This window comes from Talpa occidentalis, unplaced genomic scaffold (assembly GCF_014898055.3).
Source record: "Talpa occidentalis isolate TD23 unplaced genomic scaffold, MPIMG_talOcc4v2.1 talOcc4.9, whole genome shotgun sequence".
NCBI classification, from domain to species: domain Eukaryota; kingdom Metazoa; phylum Chordata; class Mammalia; order Eulipotyphla; family Talpidae; genus Talpa; species Talpa occidentalis.
Window position 1 is genome coordinate 58,344,289 of NW_023605305.1, and position 23,067 is coordinate 58,367,355.

Sequence of the window (23,067 nt, forward strand, 5' to 3'; positions counted from 1 at the left end):
TGCCTCATCTATCTCATTTCTACAGGTGATAACTTAGGCATATTATAATTTTTATACCCCTGGTTGAAAAACATAGCCCTCATTGGCTGGGATCAAGTCAGTTTTATAGGTATGGGTATTTCCAGAGCTGTGTACTACAAACAGTTCCCTGAGTATGAACTTACAGAGTCAGTGACAGATGAAGTACTATAGTGCTAATTCATAGTATTAGGTAAGAGTTTTAAAAAATATTTGCCATAAAAGGATGGCAGTAGATAGGTTTTATAAGTCTATTCCCATGAAAGTGATCTCAGGGACTCAAGATTTTGAGTTATAGAATTTTAGAGATAGCTGGTAACTGAAATATTAGCTATAACAATACTCCCAGAACGTTCATGAGATAGCACTCCTGAGAAATGATTAGTAGTTGGCTTCAATATCTTTAAGAAGATGGAGATTATTTTTCACTATGGATGGATGAAAGAGATAGACTGCATGAATTACACTAGCAGTTCAGCCTTTTTAAATTTTGGTTTTTGCAGCTATAAAAAAGGGGAAATTTTTATAAAAATGGGAGTAGAAATAATGTGTAGGCATAGGTCTAGCTCTTAGCTATCAGTAAGAGTTAATTTTCTTCTTTTTTTTTAATTACAAAGATTTTACATACAGTAGGCTGAAACCTATTTCTTTGTAACTTTTTCCTACTGGAATCAATTTAAATCTCTCAAAGACCATGGACACATTATTTTTTCCTCTTCTCTAAAGCATCACTTCTAACACTTGTGGACATCAGGGAAGCTTCCGGCAGTCTTTGCTCTTCCAGCCTAACTCTACCCTTTGCCATTCCTTAGAACTAAATTAATAGATCAAGTTCTTTCCTTTAGGGAATAGCAACAAAATTGGGGCAGACCAGTTGGGATCATATTAAGGCAGGGCCCTTGCCTTCAAGGAGTTTAAAAGCAGAATGCAGTCTAGGTAAAATAGGGGCTAGATTAAAAAAAAAGTATTGTTATTGTAAAGGAAGAGGCAGAACTAATCTAAATGAAAAATCAGAAAAGATTTCACAGGAAGTGACATTGGAGTTGGGTATTCAAGAGCTAAAAGGATGTTGAAAGGTAGAAAGCTTATGCTGGAGCAACAACACAAACAAAAAGTATGGTGAAGTGAAAGTGTATGAAATAATTTAAGAAGGAATGTTATGAACTGGACTGTATCACCCCAAAACCCAGATGTTAAAATCCTAACCTCAATGTGACTCTCTTTGGAGATACAGCTTTTAAGAGGTAACTAAGGTTAAATGAGGTCACAAAGGTTAAGACCCTCAATCTATAAGATTGGTGGCCTTATAAGAAAAGGAAGATGTCTCTTTCTTTTTGTCTCCCTTCCTCCCTATGTCTCTCTCTTCTTTACCAGCTCCTGTTTTCTTTCTCTCTGCCACGTGAGGGCACAGTGAGAAGTAGTCCTCTGTAAGTTTAGCTCTGATCCTCACCAGAAACGTCCCTGCCACACTTTGGTCTTGGATGTCCCAGTTTCCAGAATTTTGAGGAAATAATGCTTTGTTGCTAAAGTCATGTAGTCTGTATTCATTAGAGCAGCCCTAGCAGACAAACACAAAGGGAAATTACAGAGAATCAATGGGTAAAATCCGAGGCAGACAATATATCAAACAATCTTGCTAGAAAGGAGGAAATGCAAATGGCTAGGCTTTGGAGACAGGGAGAACATTGTTCAAATCTCTTTTGCTGAATTATTAATTTTGACTATATACTAGTTACTAGTTACTGAGGAGATTGGGCTCCAATCTCTTTGTTAATGGCAAAAAGAGATAATACCATGTGATGGTACTATTCATAGTACCTATGACAGATACTCTATAAATGTCAGCAACTATTACTATATTACCATAATTATTGCTGATCACAAATTTGGTACTGAGGTAAGACATAAGAGTAACCTAGTACGTTCAATGATCTGAAAACTTCTTAATGGTGTTAATTAGGTAAAGATGATGTGCATTCTCTAGTCCTAACATTCCTGGAAAGCAAATATATCTCCTAGAATGCCAATAATAGCAATCTAATTCTGAACAATGAAATACTGTTCGCAAAAGAACAGTAAGAGAAAATTGGTCTGCAATTTTGGCATTCATGTGGTCTAAGGATAGGGGACTGGGGGCATGGTCAGACATGTCCCTGATGTGCTTCCTGCTTTGCAAATACCTATGCATCTTGTAATAGCCAGCTTAAATGTCATCACCTCTACAAACCTTACCTGTAACTCCCCAACTCCTATTGCACATCCACTTTTTTTAGTCTCTTTCTCTCTCTAGACTGTGAGCATCTTGAAGATAGACACATATTATTTGTTTCTCTAGCCAGCATCTACTATCTACCAATTTGCTCCAATGTCTGATACACAGCTCAACAAATCCTTGTCAAGTGAATTAATGGGACAAAATAGGAATGTTGGCTTTAAAAAGATGAGAGAAACAGAAAGATGATAAGATAGGTCTGCAGACTCTCAAAAACATGATCTGAATTACAGACATTTGTAAAAGAGGGAGATCTTCACACTGGCAACAAGACAAGATATAGTGATAATGGGGGCTCTGTCTACATCCTTTTTCAGCCAACAGTCATATCAGTGTCTCAGATGAGGACCAAATTAATGTCAGACACAAGCTGGGAGGTTCTGGTTATGCCAAATGATAGCATTAAATAATATGATTAATGAAACATGTTAAAATACAACAGGCATAGTTTAAAGTCAGTATTGGGACATAAAATACTGATTACACAGTATGAAAAAGGAGACTACAGGTAAATGGCAAAAATTGTGAGAAACTCATGGGATATTTAGTTAACTACAAGTTCATCCAAAGTTAACAATAAGATGATGCAACCAGAAGTTACAGTTAAATTTCTGGTTACAGAAATTTACGTGCAAAATGAAGGAAGAGATGGCCCTGCTGCATCCCTTGGGGCCCAGGCCCACCTGGAGTACTGTGTGTTCACTCCAAGAGGAGGGGAAATAATGATGAAGAGGAGATTCTGTGAGAAATACCACTATGATAATATATGACCATGATCATGCATGACCTCCTGTAATCCTCAAAACAACCTCATGAGGGTTAGATGTCCGTACACCAGGTTTGCTACCTAAGAAGAAAAAAAGCATCCAGAAGCTTTTTGTCATTTTATTCCAAAGTTCAAAGCAACACTGCAACTAATGAGGGCACATGGATGTAACAATGATTTTCATAACAGATCGCTGGGATTAATATAACATAGGTTTTTGACTCCTACTTCTTTTCAATGTACTAACAAATTTATCCAGATGCATTTTGACTTTATCAGTCTTAATTAAGGCTCTAAGACAGTGGTTCAAATACTACATACGAACCTTAGACATTTGAAACTAAGAAAAACTCAAGTCATAATCAAGTCTGAAATGAACACACACAACAGGAAGTTAGGTGGAGTGAATGCCCTTTTGTTTCAGTGTTTCACTTAGTCTGTCCCAAGGAAAGGACATGTAACAACAGGAATATGTGACTGCCCATTTTGTAATAAAATTAGGGCTTGAAGAGGTAAAACAATTTACCAAAGGGTTATATAGTTGCAAAGCATTAGAGCAGAAACTTGGGTCAAAATTGTAACAAAGTCCAAGAACAACCTTCTTCTAATTCTTAGAAGAAGGTGTAGATGTGGAGAAAGAGTGAGAATGAAGAGCATTTGGCACAACATAAGAAAGACCACACTGACATTGGAAATTCTCCAAAAGAATAGGTTAGTCTGGTATAATGTCCTGAAAGAAAGTGTTAACATATAAGTTTTCTTATTAAAGGAAAATGCTAATGGAGAAGGCAATGGAGAAACACTCCTGAGGTTTTTGGAGAAGGGGGTTGTGCATTCGCTAGGGGTGTGGATTAAATGACCACCATGGGTCATTCCACACGGAGAAGATAAATCCAGGTGGTGGAGAAACAGTTCATAGTGGCACTTCATTAATTTGCTGTCCTCACTGGAATTGAACATAATAGTGTTCAATTTGATTCAAGAAAATATCAGTTCTTCTATCATCTTGGGAAAGAGAAAACTTTCCAAAGCATGACGCCAAAGAAAAAAACCATAAGGGAAAAAATGATGTATTTGAATTCCTCAAAAAAAGTCTTCTATGTTAAAAAACACATGTCATAAACGTTAAAAGTTACACTAGTTTTTGTAAATATAATGTCAAATTAGTAAGAACAGAGAAATACACTAATAAAAGGAGAAAAAGGAATGACTTTTCACTAGAGAAAAATGACCATGAAACATGAAAAATCAAAATTTGTTTATCATCAAAGAAATGGAAGTTAAATAACATGTCACTTTTGACTAGACCTAGTCTTGGTAGTAAGTAGAAGGTACATTCTCCAGCACTGTTGCTAGGGATGGTAAATATGCAGACTTCTGATAACATGAAACCAGGTAGTGTTCTATAACAACGAAAACTTGGAATCATCCTAATAATCCCCTATCAACATCGGGGTAGGTTAAATAAACTATGAAAAACCCCTGCAATGGAAAATGTGTAATGTGGCCAATAAAGACTGTTATTAAAAATATTTAATGAACACACAAAGAGGTTTGTTATATTATTAAAAGATGGGGGCCTCCCTGGTGGCACAAGAGGTTAAGATGCAGCACTATGAAGCTATCCACAGCCACTGCAACGCTAGTTTGATCCCTGGCCAAGAAGCTAAGCCACATGGCGTAGCAGACCTCTCCTGACTCGCCCACTGCTCCCCTCAGCAGTGTATTTCAGTCAATCCGCCTGTTCTGTTTCCTATTCTGTCTCTGGTGAATCGTCTCACCTCCCACACATCTGGCCTGTACCCCAGTTCTTGTATGCATACATAAATAAATCTTTAAAAAAAATAATTGCGGATTACAAAAGAGAATGCCCTGACATGCTTCCATTTTGGTAAATATAATGAGTATGTGTGTGTGTGTGTGTGTGTGTGTGTGTGTGTGTGTGTGTGACTAAAAGAATACATGCTATCAGTGACTATATACTTCTGATCAATTTCATTTTCTAGACTTTTTACAGTAAACATGTCTAACTTCTGTTTAAGGAAAAGGGTAATTAAAGGTACAGGAGAACATGAGGATGTTGTCTGCTGTGTATCTAAGACAAAGAGCTTGAGAAATGAGAGGACTGAAACAGAAATGGCAGAGTTTCTGGGAGGGGTATCTTAAAAACAAGAGTTATAAGAAACCTGCCAGGCCCACCTTGCTCAAAAGAGCTGACCTGCTAAGATCCACCTTCCTAATAGATGTTTCCTGGAGATGAGAGTTTTCATGACACAAGAGTAAAGGAAGTGCTTCAACTGATCTTGGGGGGGAAAGTCCCTTTCAGCTGGATTCTGAAGCAGTCTTTCAGATTACCCTAAGCCATTCCTGAATTTCTCTCTTGGAGGATGGGGGAATGCTAAGAACTCAGAGAACCCTGCCTAGTAGGTGTGTGGGGTACTGAAGGCAAGGGCAAGAGTGGGTGACTGACGAGATGCAGGAACCCTTTGTTGTCAGCACTAAGAGGGATTTATTCCAAGACCAGCATCTCAAAGTCAGCTAGCATTTCAAGGTCAAGCCAGCATCTCAAGGTTTGCCGAGCAGAATGACTTTCTCTGAGCTTGTCTTCAATGTGGTTGCACTATTAAAGTTTTCCATGACCTCAACCTCTCCTACCTCCAACTTCTCAGGCAAGCATTCCTACTTACCTGAATAAACTTTATTTAAAAAAAACTCCAAAACCTACAAATTAAAAAATATAGTAATATGAAGACAAACAAAAAGAGTCTGTAAATGTACATTACCAGGATTTCACCACCTACTTTCATAGTTCTTTTAATACACGTGTCTGGTAAACTGTTGGAGATTATTATTCTGATTTTATTCTTAAAATTCTGATAGCCTTAAAATTCTTGGTGTAAAAATAGAGACTAGAAAACACATGCAAGTCACTTTACAGTTTACAGAGCATAACAGTATCATATTAGGGTCTGTTAATAACCAGAGAGGACATCGCTGAATAACAGCTGAGCGCACTGGACTAAATTAAGAGGTTAAGTGGCCAGACCAGGGAGTCTCACTCAGGTTAGGGACAATAGCAGTCAGTCAAAACAGTATCAACACGGAGATATCAAATCCATTTTGTAGTCTTCACAGCATTAGCGATACAAAAGAAAATAGTTTGATAAAAGCTCATCAGTGTGCATTTATTTTGAGTTTTATTTTTTTCTTATTTTGGCAAAATTCATAACATGAAATTAACATGGCAAAGTGACTAAATCACAGGCATTTAGTACATTCACAATGTAATGCAACCACCACCTCTGTCTAGTTCCAAAACATACCTATCATCCCATAAGGAAACAGCCCAACCAATAAGTGGTTGCTCCCTACTCCCCTCTTCTCAGGCCCTCATAACCACCAATCTGCACTCTGTCTCTGTGTATTTAACTGATCTGCATAGTTTTTGCATGAATGGAATATGTGACTTTTGGGGTCTGGCTTCTTTTCAGCATATTTTTGAGATTCATCTACCCTGTAACATACTTTAGTATACTATTCCTTTTTATGGCTAAAAAATACTCCATTGTAACTCTAGCCCACAATTTATATATCTATACATCCATTAATGGACAACGGGGTTATTTCCAACTTTTAGCTACCCCGATTAGTGCTGCTATGAACATGCATGTCCATGTATTTGTTTCAGTACCTGTTTTCAGGTGAAAAACATGTCTCCTTATCTTTTTATATATTTTACTTATGTTTACCTCATTTATAAGAGTACAGGTTATCAATTTTTTAAAAAAATGTGGAAATTAGAGGAAAAACATAAATAAGAAAAAGCATCTAAAGATAAGACTATCCTCTTCTATAAGCTAAAAGGTTTTATAAGCCCATTCTTTCTGTCCTCCCTATAAACATGTATCATTATTTTAGAACTACATAGTGATTGAGAACATGTACTTTGTAGTTAGAAAATGCTAGTCTGACATTTATTGCCTGAGTCACTTTCTCTCAGCTCGTTTTCCTGGCTGTAAATAAGCATAATAATGTCTACTGTGCCGGATTCTGATGGCACATTAATTGAGATGGCATGTGAGTAATATGTCTTGCACAGTGCTGGGGACAGAATGGGCACTCATGAAGTGCTAGCTGTAATAGTCCTTTCACACAAGGATTTGATAACTCCACCACGAAGTACAGTCCCTCGAGAGAAAGTCAGTGTTTTCACCACTGTATCATTAGCACAATGCCTGGCATACAGCAGACATTCAAAAAATACCTGTTGAATGCATGAGTGAATGTAAATGTTGAGAAAGGGATTGAAATTAAATACCTAGGAAGGGTCTCTGGGAAAACAGCTCTCTGAGTTCAGAAGACTTAAGGCACGGATAGGAAATGCTTGCAAGTCCACTTGAATTTTACACAACCACATCCGATGACTGGGATTGGTCAGGTCCAACTTGGGGACCATAGCAAATGGTCTGAAAATAAGTTAGCCTTCACTGAAGCAACTGGGGGTGGAGCTTGGAGCCCTCTGAGGCATGTGGTGAGTTGAACTTCCTAAGCTGTTCAGCCAGCTAAAGCTCAGAGCATTTTTTCAAAGCAAATGAAGCATTTGATGGAATAAACCCAGGCAAAGAGATATTTAAGCATGGGGTCTTGACAGGAACTGCCCTGAAGTAATATTGTTTGGAACTAAAGAGATGATTAGTGAGCTTCTCAGGGCCCTACAGGAAATCTTGCCTGGCACAGGAATGCAAAATTTTCCAACCTTGTCTAAAAGCAGTTTCCCCACACTCCGCTGCCTTATAATGATGTCTATAATGGGTTGCAGAGCTCACTGCTTGCTGTAGCCTACTGCTTTCCTCCTTTTGTGGGTTCTTATCCCAAATAAAATAAGGGATTTACCCTATTATGGATCTTGCTTCTCCTGCAAGATCAGAAAAGCTAAAATGGAGTTGGAGGCACGTAAGCTCCCAAGAAACAGACCAGAGATGAAGGGATGGCCCCTGCCTCAGCAGGGGCTTACTAGCAAGGGGGATATGAAAATCCTTTATTTCAGGGTAACGATCTGATTTCATACAGGTATGCTTTTATACTTCCTCTTTAAAATACCTATCGCTGCTGTAACTAAGTGATTTCTTTTGTATGTGTGTAGGTGAAATTGTTAAACCCTCTCCCACTAAATTGTAGAGTATCTGAAGTGTGGGTCATTTCTGTCTTGTTCATTATTGCATCTTCAACCTCCAACATAAGCCTTACCCACAGCAGGGCAAAAGCATTTGATGAGTAAATTCATCTAAGGCATGTTATTACAAATTTCAATTCAGTTTGGAGGCAATATAATGTATTGGTCAAGGGCATGGGTTTGAATTCTCACTTCAGTGTTTTGTGACTGTGCAAACAGCTGAAATTGCCTTTATTAGTTTCCTGCTATTGCTGTAACAAATTACTACAAACCTAGTGACTTAAAGCAACAGAAACTTATTCTCTTCCAATTCCAGAAGCTATCAATTCCAAATCAGGTGGGACCAGGCTCCATCTGGGGACTCTATGAAAGATTCCATTTCTTGCCTCTTCCAGTTTCTGGGGGCTTCCCCAGCATCTTGGACTGTACTTGCATCACTTCCATCTCTGCCTCCGTCTTCATATCCCCTCTCCTTTGTGGGTCTCTATGAAATCTTCTGCTACTGTCTTATAAGGACACTGGTAGACATTCAGGATCTACCCAGGTTACACAGGAAGATCTCATCTCAAGATTCTTAGTTTAATTACATCTACAAACACCCTTTTTCTAAATAAGTAAAATTATTTGGTTCCAGGGATCAGGACACAGACATAGCTTTTGTGGGCTACCATCCGGTCCACTACATTTCTGTAAGGCTCAATTTTTTTATTTATAAAATGGATATACTATCTCTTGAATTATGAGAGAATTAAAGGTGACAGTCACTTAACATAGATGGTATATGTTTGTGAGGCACAGAGGTATTACTCCTGATGGCCATATAGAGTAATGAAGTTATGTCAATTCATTCAGACATCTTTAAAAATATGACAACATTTTATCTTTATCAATCTATCTCTATGATAATATCTTCAGTGTTGGAACCTGAGCTCAGTCATAATATATATGTCATCACATTTGCTTCTTACAACAATCTTAGACTGTTTTTTCCCCATTTTATAAATTAAAAAACAAACAACAAAACACCTATAGCTAATTTTCAAAAACCTGAAGTTAGTCACAAGCTTAAATTTAAACAAAAAAATCTTACTCCAAGACTTGTTCTTTTGTATGTTACCTCAGAAAATTAAGGACAGAAATGGAAAAGTTCCAGGCATGTGTACCTGGACAAATCATGTTAGAATATTATGGAAAAGTAGTGTACAGGGCAGATTAGCATGGAAGAACTCAAAACAGTGGTTCTCAAATAGTTTTGCACATTAGCCTCACTTAGAGAACTTTTAAATCCCTCACATCACAGACTGTATAGAAGAACAATGAAATTAGAATGGCGCTGGGACAGGCCCAGTCATTAGTCATTTTTAAAACTCCCCAGGGGATTCCATTCACAGTTGAAGTTAGGAACTACTGCTCTATATCAGTAGTTTGAGGACTACTTTGGAGGGCATGAGAACCACCTACCAAATCAGTAAAAATGCAAAGGCTTGGGATCCAATGTGCTTTAATGAGCTGGAGTATCTCTAGTTGCTTCTACCAGGGGTAGAGGACAGCTACTCTAAATGACCTTTCTACTCTGATGTTCTGATTTCTGCCACCCATTCATTTACTCATTCACACACCTGTGCTACAGTTGGAAATACAGGGATGCATAATTCCTAATCTCAACAAGTGCATGGCTGATAAGCTATTCTTACTGCTCTTAAAGCACGTTCCACAGTGCTCTTTTTGGTTGACCCTCCTGCTAGCAAGGATGCACCATGAAGGCTTTGCTTGAAATGAAAATGTTTAATGAATATTTATATGAGGGAAGAAGAGGAGGTAAAGGAAAAGGGAAAGGACACACTTGAAAATAAGCATTAGCAGAGTGGTGAGACACAACCACATCCCCCCCACACAGCCCCCCAGTAAGGAATGAACAAAGTATAGTAACCTATAAGGGAAGGATGAGCTCAGGAAAGGCTTCTTCAAAGTGATGAAGTCTGAACTATGTTTTAAGCATGACAAGAAATTTAGGAGGGTACTCACTCTCATCATTACAAAAAAGAAGTGTGCACAGAGGCTCGATATAGCCTGGAAATAACAAGCTGGCTCTAGAGCATGACAAGCAAGAATGGAGGAGGAACAGAGGAGGCTGAGGAAGGAGCCAGGTGGCAAAGCGCTGTGTATGATTCTCTCCTCCGCCCTTTGCCAAGAGGCCTCTAAGTCACAAGAATTCCTGTGTCTTTGAGCAAGAGTTGACCAAATCCACAGGTCAGGACTAGAAAGGCCTTCTATGATTCCTGTGGGTCGCACCACAGTCGACAAATTTCTGGAAGCACTCCAGGCCAAAGTCCAAGTCATTTCTGAAGTGGCAGCACAGGCAGCTTCCCTCAGAGGCAGGCTTAGGCCAAACTAAAGGACATCGGAGCAGGGAAAAAAAGATGGCCTGGTAAAGTCAACAAATGCTTTCTCTGTTGTTTCCTGATTATGAGTCCAAGATTGTGCCTTGTCTTTGACAGGAATTACCCAAAAATGGTACCAGGGGAGTAAAGAATCTAAGAGTCATGAAAAGAGGTAGATAAATCCTGATTCTACACAGTTAAAATAGGAGCTTAAACACTTTCACACTTGCTCTATTGCTCTTCTGAGTGGTGGTTGCTGGGAGTAGGAAGCTCTGAGCTCTTCACATAGCCAAACTGGTCATTTATGGAACACCCAAGGGCCTCACTCTTTTAAGCTGAATGCCTCACTCTTTTAAGCTGAGTAGCACATTAGAGGGGTTTGGGAGGGCTGATGTGAGCGATTATTGCCAAGAGTTGAAGTTGATAAGACTACGGAGAGGCTGACCCCCTGTGTTTCAGAGATCCTGCCTGATGGCAAATCCCTCTCTGGCGAGCAGACTTTGAGAATCAAGATTCCCCATAAAGGGTCACGTTCCCTCTGTTCTAAGACAGAATCCCACAGCCCCCATCTTGGAGGTTCCTTTTCCTAAACAGAACAGAATTGTCAAATAGAGAGGGCTAACAAGTGACCGGAAGAGCAGCTTGGTGGAAGGTGAACTGATTTCCACGTAACATGCTTCCATGTTGTGTTCAAGGCACAGGGACCAAGAGCAAGTTGCTACTTAGTGAGGGAAAGAGCAGAAGTAGCAGAGCTGCCAAGAAGCTCCCCTGTTTTCCTATTAAGAAATGTTCTCACTGCTCCAGGCCCAGACCACCTGGTGAGTCTTTTTCATCACCATCAAGGATAAGAAAAGTAAGGTTGGAAGGTCAAGAAAAGCTTATCTGAGAAGATGACAGTTGCACCACAACCTGAAAGAGGGGAAAAAGAAGAGAAAAAGTATTCTCAGAAGAAGGAAGAGCATGTCAAAATGCCCTTGGTCAGGAAAGAGCTAGTTTTGCTGGGGAGACTACAGGCAGCTAGAATGGCTGATGCAGAGCCAGCATGGGAGAAGACTGTAAGGCAAACTTTCAGAGACAGAGGCAATGCTGGATCACTAGGGCCCTGAGTGAATGTACTCAAAGTTGAGATTTTCTGACTTGTTTTGTGGTTTCATTGTTATTCTTTTTTTTTTTTTAAGATTTATTTATTTATTTATACAAGCACTGGGTACAGTCAGAAGTGTGGGAGGGTGAGAGAATTCACGAGAGCCAGAGTGGGGAGCATTGCAGGCAGAAGGACCTAAGTACACTGCTGAGGGGAGCAGCGGGAGGCAGGAGAGGTCTGCGCATCACGTGGGGTCCTCCGCCAGTGGGCAGGGAGCAGCCGGGGATCGAACCGGTGCTGCAGAGGCTGCGGGCAGCTTCGCAATCCAGTGCTCAACTGCTGCGCCACCGGGGAGGCCCCGTCATTGTTATTCTTTATGTAACCGTTACCCATGTATAATCCCTCTGAGCTTCAAACTTCTAACCTACAAATTTTTTCTCCACTGAAAAATTACTCCAAATATTATAATATTTCTCTGAAAGTTAATGATCAGATTATAATCAGTAATGACAATCCTTTACATGAGAGGTACTTTATATTTGAAACCATTACATACACGCAAACACACAATTAGTTCTAGAAAAATTTATATTCAGAAAAAGTCATTCCTAGCAAGAGCAAGACAATGAGGAGACTTATTGATGATGGTTCTAGCTGTTGTTTCATCATAACAGCACTTTTGAATAGAAATAAAATGCAAGCCACAAATGGGAGTGACATGTATTATTTTAAATTGTCCAATAGCCCCATTAAAAAGGATGAGGCAAAGTTAAATACTCTATTTCACTTAATTGAACATAATAACAATTATTATTTTAACTTTTATAATTATGTTTTTATTTAGCCTTATTTTATGATTTATAACTAAATATTACATTTTATAATATAATAATATAAAATATTATATTTTATAATAATATAAAATGTTATTATATTTTATAATATAATAAGATGTTATTATATTAACTTTTAAAATTTTATATTTAGTTATAAAATATAAAATATAGTTATATTTTAACTTTTATAATTATGTGATCATAAAAGTTAATTATTGATTACATTTATGTAATAATTATAAAAGTTATTAAACATTTTAGTTCTTTTTTCATGTCCAGTCTTTGAAATCAGTGTGTGTTTTAGGGTTATACTACATCTCATTCTCAGGCTAGTGGCTACCATCCTGTAACACACAGCATTGGAGCCCCATAAAAAGAAGGAGCATTGGTCACTGAGTTGGGTGTAGAATCTAAGTAACTGGGCAAGCTCTCTCCCTAAAGCATACTCCCCTCCCTTTGGAAATAAGAGAGAGAGGAAGGGAGAGAAAGAGATGCAGCAGAAATGAGCACCTATCTATGATAGTCAGGAATGGGGCTCTGCACTTTATTTAACTCTTTAAAATAACACTTTGGCGTCAATATCACTTCTTCCATTTCTACATGCAGTTCCAGAGGCTCCCAGAGCTTTTGTTGTTGAGAGCGGCAGGATGATATCAGTCTTTAAAAGCTAAAGGTACTGTGAATATTAGAAAGCTGTTGGTGGTGGGAGTTTTATGGGAGTTAAAAAATGAAGCCACAATACGATCATGGTCAGAGAAATAAACCAGAAAGAAAAAGAAAAATACCGGATGGACTCACTCAAAGCAGGAATTTAGAAGACCTAAATAAGGGGCCAGGAGAAAAACTAATTATAATAAAGTAAAAATCAACAAGCAACAAGCAACTACAAACCAGAGACACACTATGGGGCAGGGGTGGGGAAAGGGGAGGAAGGATTAGGGTCAAAATAAGAGGGGTGGGAACTGTATGGGGAATATAACCAATATGAAAATGCATACATTGTGCAAAAATGAAAAATGATGTAAAAAATATATTAAAAAAAAGCCACAATAATTAAAAAAAAAAGTAGAAATGTGCTGCTTAAGGACAAAACCACCTGAACTTGGACTGTCTTAAAATGCACATGGTTGGACCTCCCCTGGTGGCGCAGTGGTTGAGCGCTGGGCTGTGAAGCTGCCCGCAGCCTCTGCAGCACCGGTTCGATCCATGGCCGCTGGGCGAGGGTCCCACATGGCGCGCAGACCTCTCCTGCCGCCTGCTGCTCCCCTCAGCAGTGTATTTCGTCAGTCTGCCTGTTCTGCTCCCCACTCTGGCTCTGATGAATTCTCTCACCCTCCTGCGCTTCTGACTGTACCCAGTGCTTGTATAAATAAATAAATCTTTAAAAAAAAAATGCACATGGTTATCCCAAGAACTCCTCCCACCAGCAACCAGTTTTGAAGATGGAACACAAGGATGGATAAAATCTCAGAAACCTCAGTCCAAGGAGGACAGTTCTTTAGCTTGCCAAGTGCCAAGGCTGCATACCTGTCTTGTCCCTTCATCTGCTGCCATCGCTTCAATACCTACAATTACGTACACAAGGAAAGGATTCAGCTACCCCATGAGAAATAGCTATGATCAAAATTCCCAGTTATAGGCCAATTAATGGACTTATAGGCCGTTTAAATAGACTCTGTATGTTCCACTGAGAAATCAAGTAACAGAGAAGGGGAGAAGGGGAAGGAAGCAAGCACTCCTGAAGCAGATAACCTGGTGACAGACCTTGATGGTGAAGTTCTCAGGGCAGAGTTGGACTAAGGGCCTGAGGTGAGGCCAGCATGCATCTATTGTAACCATGGGAACAGTTATCTTAGGGCACAACACCCAAGTGATACTTGCAAATGTGTTTGTTAGGGATTCCATGTGGCCCTTAGAGATTCCATGGGTGAGTGAAAAGAAGCTCAGAGTAACTCCATAGCTTGTGCTTGTAGGAACCATGCTGTCTATGTCCCTTGTGTGTAAAGCTCTAAGCTAGTAGAGAAAGTCAGTTCTCCATTTAAAAAAGCAAACCAGGACAAAAATACCACCAAATCCAGTCTGTCAGCATGGAGAACTATTTGCAGTTGGAAGCAGGTCGCAGTATTTTTTTTAAGTAGTGGGCTCCCTCCCTTTCTGCTACCTACGGGTGCAATTTCCAGCACTTTCTCCAAAAGAAACATTTGGCTTTCTATAGAGAACCTCTGAGACCTCATGTGGCTGAAAATGGAAGAAGGGGGAAAGAGGCCCTCATCACACCCCGCCCCAAGACCCCCACAGGGAAGCTGAGGTTAGACCCCTGTAGATGGATTTATTTTAGGAGATGCTTTGCTTCTGAAGATTTGTTTCAGATATTATCCCAAATCCCATCAACAGTAGTTTTCAACTGCTCTTCCCAGGGGGTCTTGTCTCTTTTAAATTTCATTTCCTGCTGGAAAGGATAAACAGGTAACTGTTATATGCCACTAACTGGATTCTTAACAGAAAGTCATTTAGCAGAACCTGGGCAAGGCTGGGGAGCCAGGTGGGATAGGTGAAGAGAAAGGCACTAAACCAAATGATGGATTTTCTAGTATTGCCCCACAGGAGGAGAGGATATGAATACAAGGGGGACAGTCTATCAGCTGTTGTATGAGACATGGATGCTGGCACCATGACTCACCAGTGGTGCCCTTTAGTCAAGTCCTTTAAACCCTCACGAGGCTCATTTGCCTGTTCTGCTGCACAGGATGGACCGAATTCAAATGATGCATGCAACATGTTTAGCAAGTGCTTAATACCTGGTAGGTATTCACACCAGTGACTATGAATTGGCACAACTGGGATTTGAAGCAAATGTTTTGATACTCTGTTTTCCTGCTTTACACCAAGCATTGTGTAGGGCAAGAAGGGTGCATCAATTGATAAGAAAACCTGACTTTAAAGAGGCAGGCACAAAATAACAAACTCAAATACAATGTGATAAGAATTTTGATCAAAACAGATATAGTAACCCACATATAAAATATCCGGAGACACTGTTGATGGCGTGGACAATGGGTTGCTGAAAGGATTCAATAATTATGTGTCTCCCCCTCTAGAAAGCAAGGTTCACTAAAGCAGGAATACGGCCTGTCTTATTCAGCACTGTGCCATTAAAAGCATGCACAGTGGGGAAAAGGGGATGAGGAAATGTATAAGGTAATGCTTAAATAAAGAAGTTAAGTGAAGAATAAGAAATTGCATGAACAAAAGTCTAAAAATTGGAAACAGAACAATATGTTTAGGGAATTAGAGGCAGGTCATGGAAAAAAGTGCAGATAAAGTGTGGGGGTAGGGGAGAGGTCAGAGGAGTCAGCAGGGGTAAGACCTTGGAGAACCTTATTTACCAAGCTCAGTATGGTGCTAGTGTGGGTCATGACTAAAGAGTGGAAGGTCAGAGTAGGCAGCTGCTGAGGACTGACTACACAGGTTTTGAAATCTCTGCATTGACATTAAATTATGCTTTCTTTACCTGTCTGCCAAAGTACCTATGATTTACCTTTTTACCATCAAAACCAAAGTAATACTACATGAACCAAAAATGACTGTTCTTACTCCTCCATTTAGTTTATCAGTATTGCTAGCTAGATCAATTGTCACAACAACTGTATCAGGTAGGTCATTTACAAAATGAGTAGGTCAAAGCACTAAGAGGTTGAGCGACTTGCCCAAAGTCACACAGTATGAAGGTACGAGAGTCCATTTTCTTAACCATCATACTATTTCAATTTTATCTTACAGTTTACCATTCTTTCTTTTTTGGAGTGCACTCTTTAACCCGATTGATGAATTTTTTATTTCTATAACTTTTTCAATTCTAGAATTTCTATTTAGTTCTATTAAAATTTACTTTTTGTCACATTATCCTGTACTTTCCCTATTGTTTCTAGTCCTTCTTTCATCATTAAACATTTTAAACATATCTGTTCTCGGGGCCTCCCCGGTGGCGCAGCGGTTGAGCGCTGGGTTGCGAAGCTGCCCGCGGCCTCTGCGGCGCTGGTTCGATCCCCAGCTGCACCCCGGCCACCAGAGGAGGGTCCCACATGGCGCGCAGACCTCTCCTGCCACCTGCTGCTCCCCTCAGCAGTGTACTTCGGTCCTTCTGCCTGCTCTGCTCCCCGCTCTGGCTCTGGTGAACTCTCTCACCCTCCCGCGCTTCTGACTGTACCCAGTGCATGTGTAAACAAAACAAACAAATAAATAAATAAAAACATGCCTCTGTTTAAAAAAATAAACAAACAAACAAATAAATAAATAAGCATATCTGTTCTCTTAAATTAGCCTACTGTCTTCAGTTTGTAAAATATAAACTCCATTTGTTTTGTCTAATGACTCACTAATGGTGTCTTCATTTTTTTCCTCTTGCATGAAATATAATTTTAAAATTAAACATCATTAGTAATTTGCTGTTATTGTTTTGTTTCAATTCTGTTTTCAGCGAGAGACCTTCATGTAATGGTATAGTCAGACATTTTTAATATGCTAGTCTTAGGTTGAATTTCTAACCCAACGACCCAGGTGGTTGATAGAAATCTATTTCAGTTTCTGATCAGCCATTCTCATTGGTCACCAATGCAGGGATCTTGCTGCCTATGGCCTCAACAACATCTCCAAGGGATACTGAAATGACAGTCCCTAAGAACCATATGCACTTCCCATATTTCCATAGGGACATTTTGTTTATTTCCTTCTCAATGAACACTGAGTTTGCTCTTCTTTACTGGCACATGGGTATTTCTCCTCTTTGCCTACCAGCCTGGCAATAGATCTGTGTGTGGGTAATTCCACCAGCAGCTCTCTGCAATTGAGGGGACTGTCCTTCTACAGCTCAATCTATCAAACTGACCAGAAGGTTATGATTGCATGTCAAGATATCAGTCTTTCCCATTAGGCTCTGTGTTCACAGAGGGCAGAGATCTTTTTCTGATTCATCTTTTTATCCTAAATCTACAGGCAATGCCTACTAGGCCAGTATAGGAAGCAATAAAAAATTGATCAATAAATAAAAAATGAATTAACCAGATTTTTCTCTCATTTTAAAATGAAATTAAAGACTACACACTAATTATATATAGAGATGACACCAAGAATCCATGGAAAGCCATCCATGTTCTAGGAAAGGTCATGCTGAACAAAGGAATTTGGAACTTGTCTGGGTCTAGCCCTTTGGCTTGGACTCACAAGACACTACTTCCTTCTTGAAAAGTAACTGCTATTAATTATGGTGCTAGCCTGGTAAAAGTTTAGCAGGCTAGGTTCTTGAGTGATGGGTCTACCACCCTGTTAGCACACACCAGTCTCCTTCTATAACCTTAACTGGAATCTGATCAATTCCACACTGTCTGCAATGATGTTATTTTTCTATTGGTACTCTCAGGGGCTTGTTGATTAAGTTCACATACTCAAAGCACCTAGCACAATGCATGGCACAAAGTAGGCACTAGGTTAACACTTAGTAAGCTTTATTTCTTCTTTAACATTTAAAAAAATCAATGTGTAATCTACTGCCTCTTGGGCACTGTATTTGTTGCTAGAGACAAGGAGGAATGAAGCATAGCCTCTGTTTTAATACTGAATTAGAAAAGGACTATCCTGCTGGGCCTCCCTGGTGGCACAAGGGGTTGAGACGCAACCTAAGAAGCTGTCCGCAGCCACTGCAACACGAGTTTGATCCCGGGATGGCCAGGGAGCAACCCACATGGCACAGCAGACCTCTCCTGTCTTGTCAGCTGCTCCCCTCAGCAGTATACTTCGGTCAATCTGCCTGTTCTGTTCCCCACTCTGTCTCTGAGAATCCTATCATCCCCCACACCTCTGGCCTGTACCCCATCTCCGGTATGCATAAATAAATAAATATTTAAAAGAAAAAGAAAAGGACTATCCTGGTAAAATTTGACAATAAAAATTTATCCTAAATATACTTTTACGTAAGGTGAAATGACATCTCACATCATCCTACCACCCACCCCAAAATGCCTCATTAAATATAACTAACAAAGTAACTTTTCTTATAACTGTTTTATTAAGTAATATTCTGTCTTCTAAAGGAGGAATACAGTTCCCAGTGAATATATGAGCACAGAAGAGAGTAGATAAGAAAAGGAAACCATCGACAAGAACTTTAAGGTCTATTATCACTATATTCCCATAATCTAGTATTATTATTGAATTTAAATAGAAATGCAGTAAGTGTGTTGAATGTATTTGCACACATATTGATGTGGCTCATCCATTTACATGGCCCTAGATATGGTGTGACTCCTCATTCTGCACATATTTATTGAAGAAATTCTATAAGCAAGAGTCTGTTTAGATTTTGTAATGGATACAGAAGACAAAATAGATAAAAATCCTACCTCCAAGGGACTTCCAGGCTTAAAGGTAAGATAGACATGTATATAAATCACTATGATATAACATAGAAAAAATGCCTAGGAGAAGAACAGAAAAAAGGATGAAGAGAGTTCCAAAGAAGGAAAGGTCATTTCCTGTTGAGGGATTAGATAAGACTTTTTACTATAGACTTTATACTCAGCCTTGAAAGAGACTACAGCCCTGCAGAAGGAAGAGATTGTGTATTGGCAAAGAAGGAAGGTTAGGAGAATATTTTAGATGACAAGAGAAAGGCAGAAATCAGAGCATACACAAGGAGAAATTTGGCTGGAGATGCATAAGGGAACAAAAAGAGGACTAACGAGAAAAAAGGCTGGAAAGTGAGGATGAACCCGATTGCAGGGACTTGGAATGCACCCTGATTTACCACTCTACGACACAGGACAGACAATGCTTAGCATATGGTGGTGCTTAATTAATACTACAACAACCTTGTAGCAGGAACCTGTTCCCCAGGTGCACACAGGAAGCTGTCATCTCTATGCACAGGCAATTACAAACATTTCAGATATTCTTCCCTGAACCCTGCAATCACATCAAATACTAACTGTAAAAGGTCACCCAGTCAAGAGCTCTGATCAATTCTGGTTGATCAGAATCAAATCCTCTAAATAAGATCCACTAGATGCAGTGTCAGGAAGGTCAGAAACGACCCTATTTCACATCTTGAAGCATTTTTACCATGTGAAACATTTTAGAAGAAGAAAGGGAAGGAAAGAAGAAAAATACCTTCCCAGAAAAAATAGAATTCCAGGTAATTAAATGTTAAATGATTACAAAGTAAGCAAGGAATTTATTTTGGCCTCCGCCTCCTCCTGGTGATCTAAAAAGCAGTTGATTTCAAAAAAGGCCATGCCAGGATTAAAAAATGGAGCTTCACACCCCCCCTCCTTTGGCCCCTCTATGTGTTACCACTGTGTACCTTTGTCGAATTCACTTGAAATGTTCCATGATGAGGTAGGCACTAAGTCAGCAGTGACTGACAACTCTGTTTCTGAAAAGAAAAAGAAGGGAGGGGAGAAAGACAAAGTCAATATTAAATGCAGTAACTTATGGGCTGTTAGAAGCATTACAAGAGATTTCCAAGGGCTCTGCCTTCTGAGAGAGACCACTGCAATTCCGTAGCATATTAAATGGGAACGGCTGTTCTCCATGCCCAAGTTACAGAGGCTATCCAGAGAAACAAGTTGCAGGCCAAATTGGAAGAGTTTACTCTTTAAAAAACAGGCTTGAGTAATATTCCATTGTGTATATGTACCACTTCTTCTTGATCCAGTCATTATAATAAAGTAAAAATCAAAATCAACAACTATAAACCAGAGACACACTTCGGAGGGGTGGGGGAGAAAGAAGGGAATAGGATCAAAACAAGGGGGGCTGGGAATTGTATGGGGACTATAACCAAGATGAAAATGCTTACATTGTGCAAAAATGAAAAATTATGTAAAAAATATATAAAATAAAAAAAGGCTTGAAAATTAAAATACCATTTCATTAAAGAAAACGACCAAACATGATCAAACATAATCTCTTCCTTTTCTTGTTAGAAGACCAGGCTTAGGCTAATACATTCCCCAGTTATCCCAGGAGTAAAAAAAATTTTGCTCCAGCTTATTTCATTTGCTGTGTTTGTGAATGGATAGCATTTTTCTATATTGAAACTTTAAGTCAAGGCAAATGAAAACTAAGTATTTGAGTAGTCATTTGTAACAGTGTACATTAAAAGGTAATTTTCAAACCCACCATAAATTAAAGCAAATATGCAAATTAGCAATCTAAAGCAATGTCTTTCAGCAATCCACTATACTACACAATTGATGTTTCCATGGTGGGTTTTGAATATTTAAGACATCCATGATACCATCTTATTACCACATTTTGATGTAATAGGGTTACAGTAATCTGACAGTAGGCCAGGCTGTGTACACACACACACACACACACACACACACACACACACACACACACACACACTTTCAGACTTTGAGGGCAGGACAAGATCTCAGAGAGTCAGAGGTCATTACATATGTGGCATCATTCTGCCACTTGCCATTCTTTCACTATAGCACAGACACAATTAATTTAAACAATTATAGCCCTTTTAGCCTAGTAAACCTGGGATCTACCTAACAATCTTTTCAGCACAATAATAACAAAAGATGGATGTGAGTTTGAATGCAAGGTGAACTTTAGTAAGTGAAAGACTTGGGATTCAAATGCAGTTGTGCTGACTCTTCCACCCACATACCTCCTAGCAGCCCAGTCTGCTTAGTACTTAAGTCCGTGAAACGACTTGGTTTTCACCTTTCCTTTCTATGATTCCACTTTTTCACCTAGTTATATACACTTTCTACATTTCCTTATTCACTGATGGGGACTCGCTGCCACACGGCCATAGAAGTCACCACAGCCATCAGGGAGTTCTGCCAAGACCAGGATGTTTACCCACTGAGACTTTGCAAAGGCCCCCTTCTAGTTTGTCTACCGGGCCTCCCGTCAACCTGCCACACACAACAGAGACAAGGGTTGTTTGGTTTGTGTGGACCTGCTTGACTTACCGGTCTCCCTGTCCTAGAAGCAGGTGGGAAAGAAAGTAAACAAACCACACATACCCTCCCCACCCCAAACGGCCCCAGTTGCCTTCAATGTTTTGAGCCAAAAACAGCACAGATTCTTTTAAAGGGAACTGAAGTCAGATGATCAGTAATGGCATTAATATACTCACAATTCCAAACTATGAAACCAAAAGGAAAAATTCACTGAAGTAGAAAAACTACTTAATCCAAAACCCCAGTCAAAGGCAGAGCTTCTGCTGTCAACCACTTGTCCTAGGACTGGGTATTTCTCACAGGTGATTTCCCCAGGAAGAGCTAATTGTCTACATTCGGGGGCCCTGCACGAATGACTCCAACCGCAACACCATTCTGACCCCCATCTTGTTGCCACCCACTTTGGCTCTTTGAATAATGGCCTCTTGTTTGCAGTCTTAGGGACTACTGGTCTGCCTTACAAAAAGGTTCAGGAAGCACTGCAATACCCAGACTTCAGGGAGCTTGGGAATAGTCGCATGGCAGCCAAGGCGGCATTTCAGGCAAGGAAGCAAACGCTGGGGAAGTGGTGGGATGAAGACAGATCTTGACAGTATTTCTGTTCAATATTTTCATAGCTTCATCTTACTGCTGCTCACAGTTAAATTGCCAGAAATATAGGTTTCATCTTACAGTATTAATTTTATAGAATGTTAGCTATATGTCACTTGGTTTTTCTAAACTGAGTTTGAATTGCTGGTTGAAAATAATTTGGGCCGATGACAAATGAATGGATTCTTGGCACTGCAAATAGAGAAACTGCTGTCCACTGTCCCTGGACGCTAATTACCACTTGATTCTCAGGCTGCAGCAAAGATAATTTCAATTCACAAGCTCATTAGTGATCATGACCATTCTGAGGAATTTTGTACTCAGCTTCAAAATCTATTCCTTTAGATAATCACATGTTCAGATTCTCAGATAATAGTAAAAACAGATAAGAATATTTTAAAATATGAATAACCTTTGTGGAAAATGCCATCTTCCAAGGCTATAATTTTTAAAAAAGAAAGGTTGATTATTTAGTGTGAAAGTTTAATATTAGCAATTCCTTTCACAAAAGTGGTGCTTAAGATGTTTTATTTTTCCTGAAAGGAAGGCTGAAATTTATTTTTTTAAAGAGTTATTTATTTATTTATACAAGAACCAGGGTACAGACCAGATGCGTGGGAGGGTGAGAGGATTCACCAGAGACAGAGCGAGGAACAGAACAGGCAGACTGACGAAATACGGGGAGCAGTGGGCGAGACAGGAGAGGTCTGCCGTGCCATGTGGGACCCTCGCTGGCTGGCTGGGAACGAATCGGTGCTGCAGAGACTGCGGACAGCTTCACAGCGCTGCGCTCAACCCCCTGTACCACCAGGGGAGGCCCAGAAGGCTGAAATTTAAATAAGAAAAAGTGACACATATCAACTTCATCTCTATTGATTCCAAGATGAGTAACTTTAGCGAAAGAGACAACCTCAGTACTAGTCCCATAGGAATTGCACCGTGAATTCAGCTTCTCTCCCATTCTC

General features: G+C 39.6%; 1 protein-coding gene across 4 annotated transcripts in view; it reads right to left on the reverse strand.

Annotated features, from left to right (window-relative positions):
• The window catches only part of ROR1 (receptor tyrosine kinase like orphan receptor 1), a 335,132-nt gene that overhangs the window by 145,461 nt on the left and 166,604 nt on the right, over positions 1 to 23,067 (reverse strand). For 3 of the 4 annotated variants that reach the window (XM_054691317.1, XM_054691318.1, XM_054691320.1), the window contains one exon: positions 19,885 to 19,956. In XM_054691317.1, coding sequence (XP_054547292.1) covers positions 19,885 to 19,956 — 72 coding nt within the window. Of the gene's footprint in view, positions 1 to 19,884; positions 19,957 to 22,709; positions 22,881 to 23,067 lie in introns of those variants that run through there. The other variant, XM_054691319.1, reaches the window with a different exon arrangement.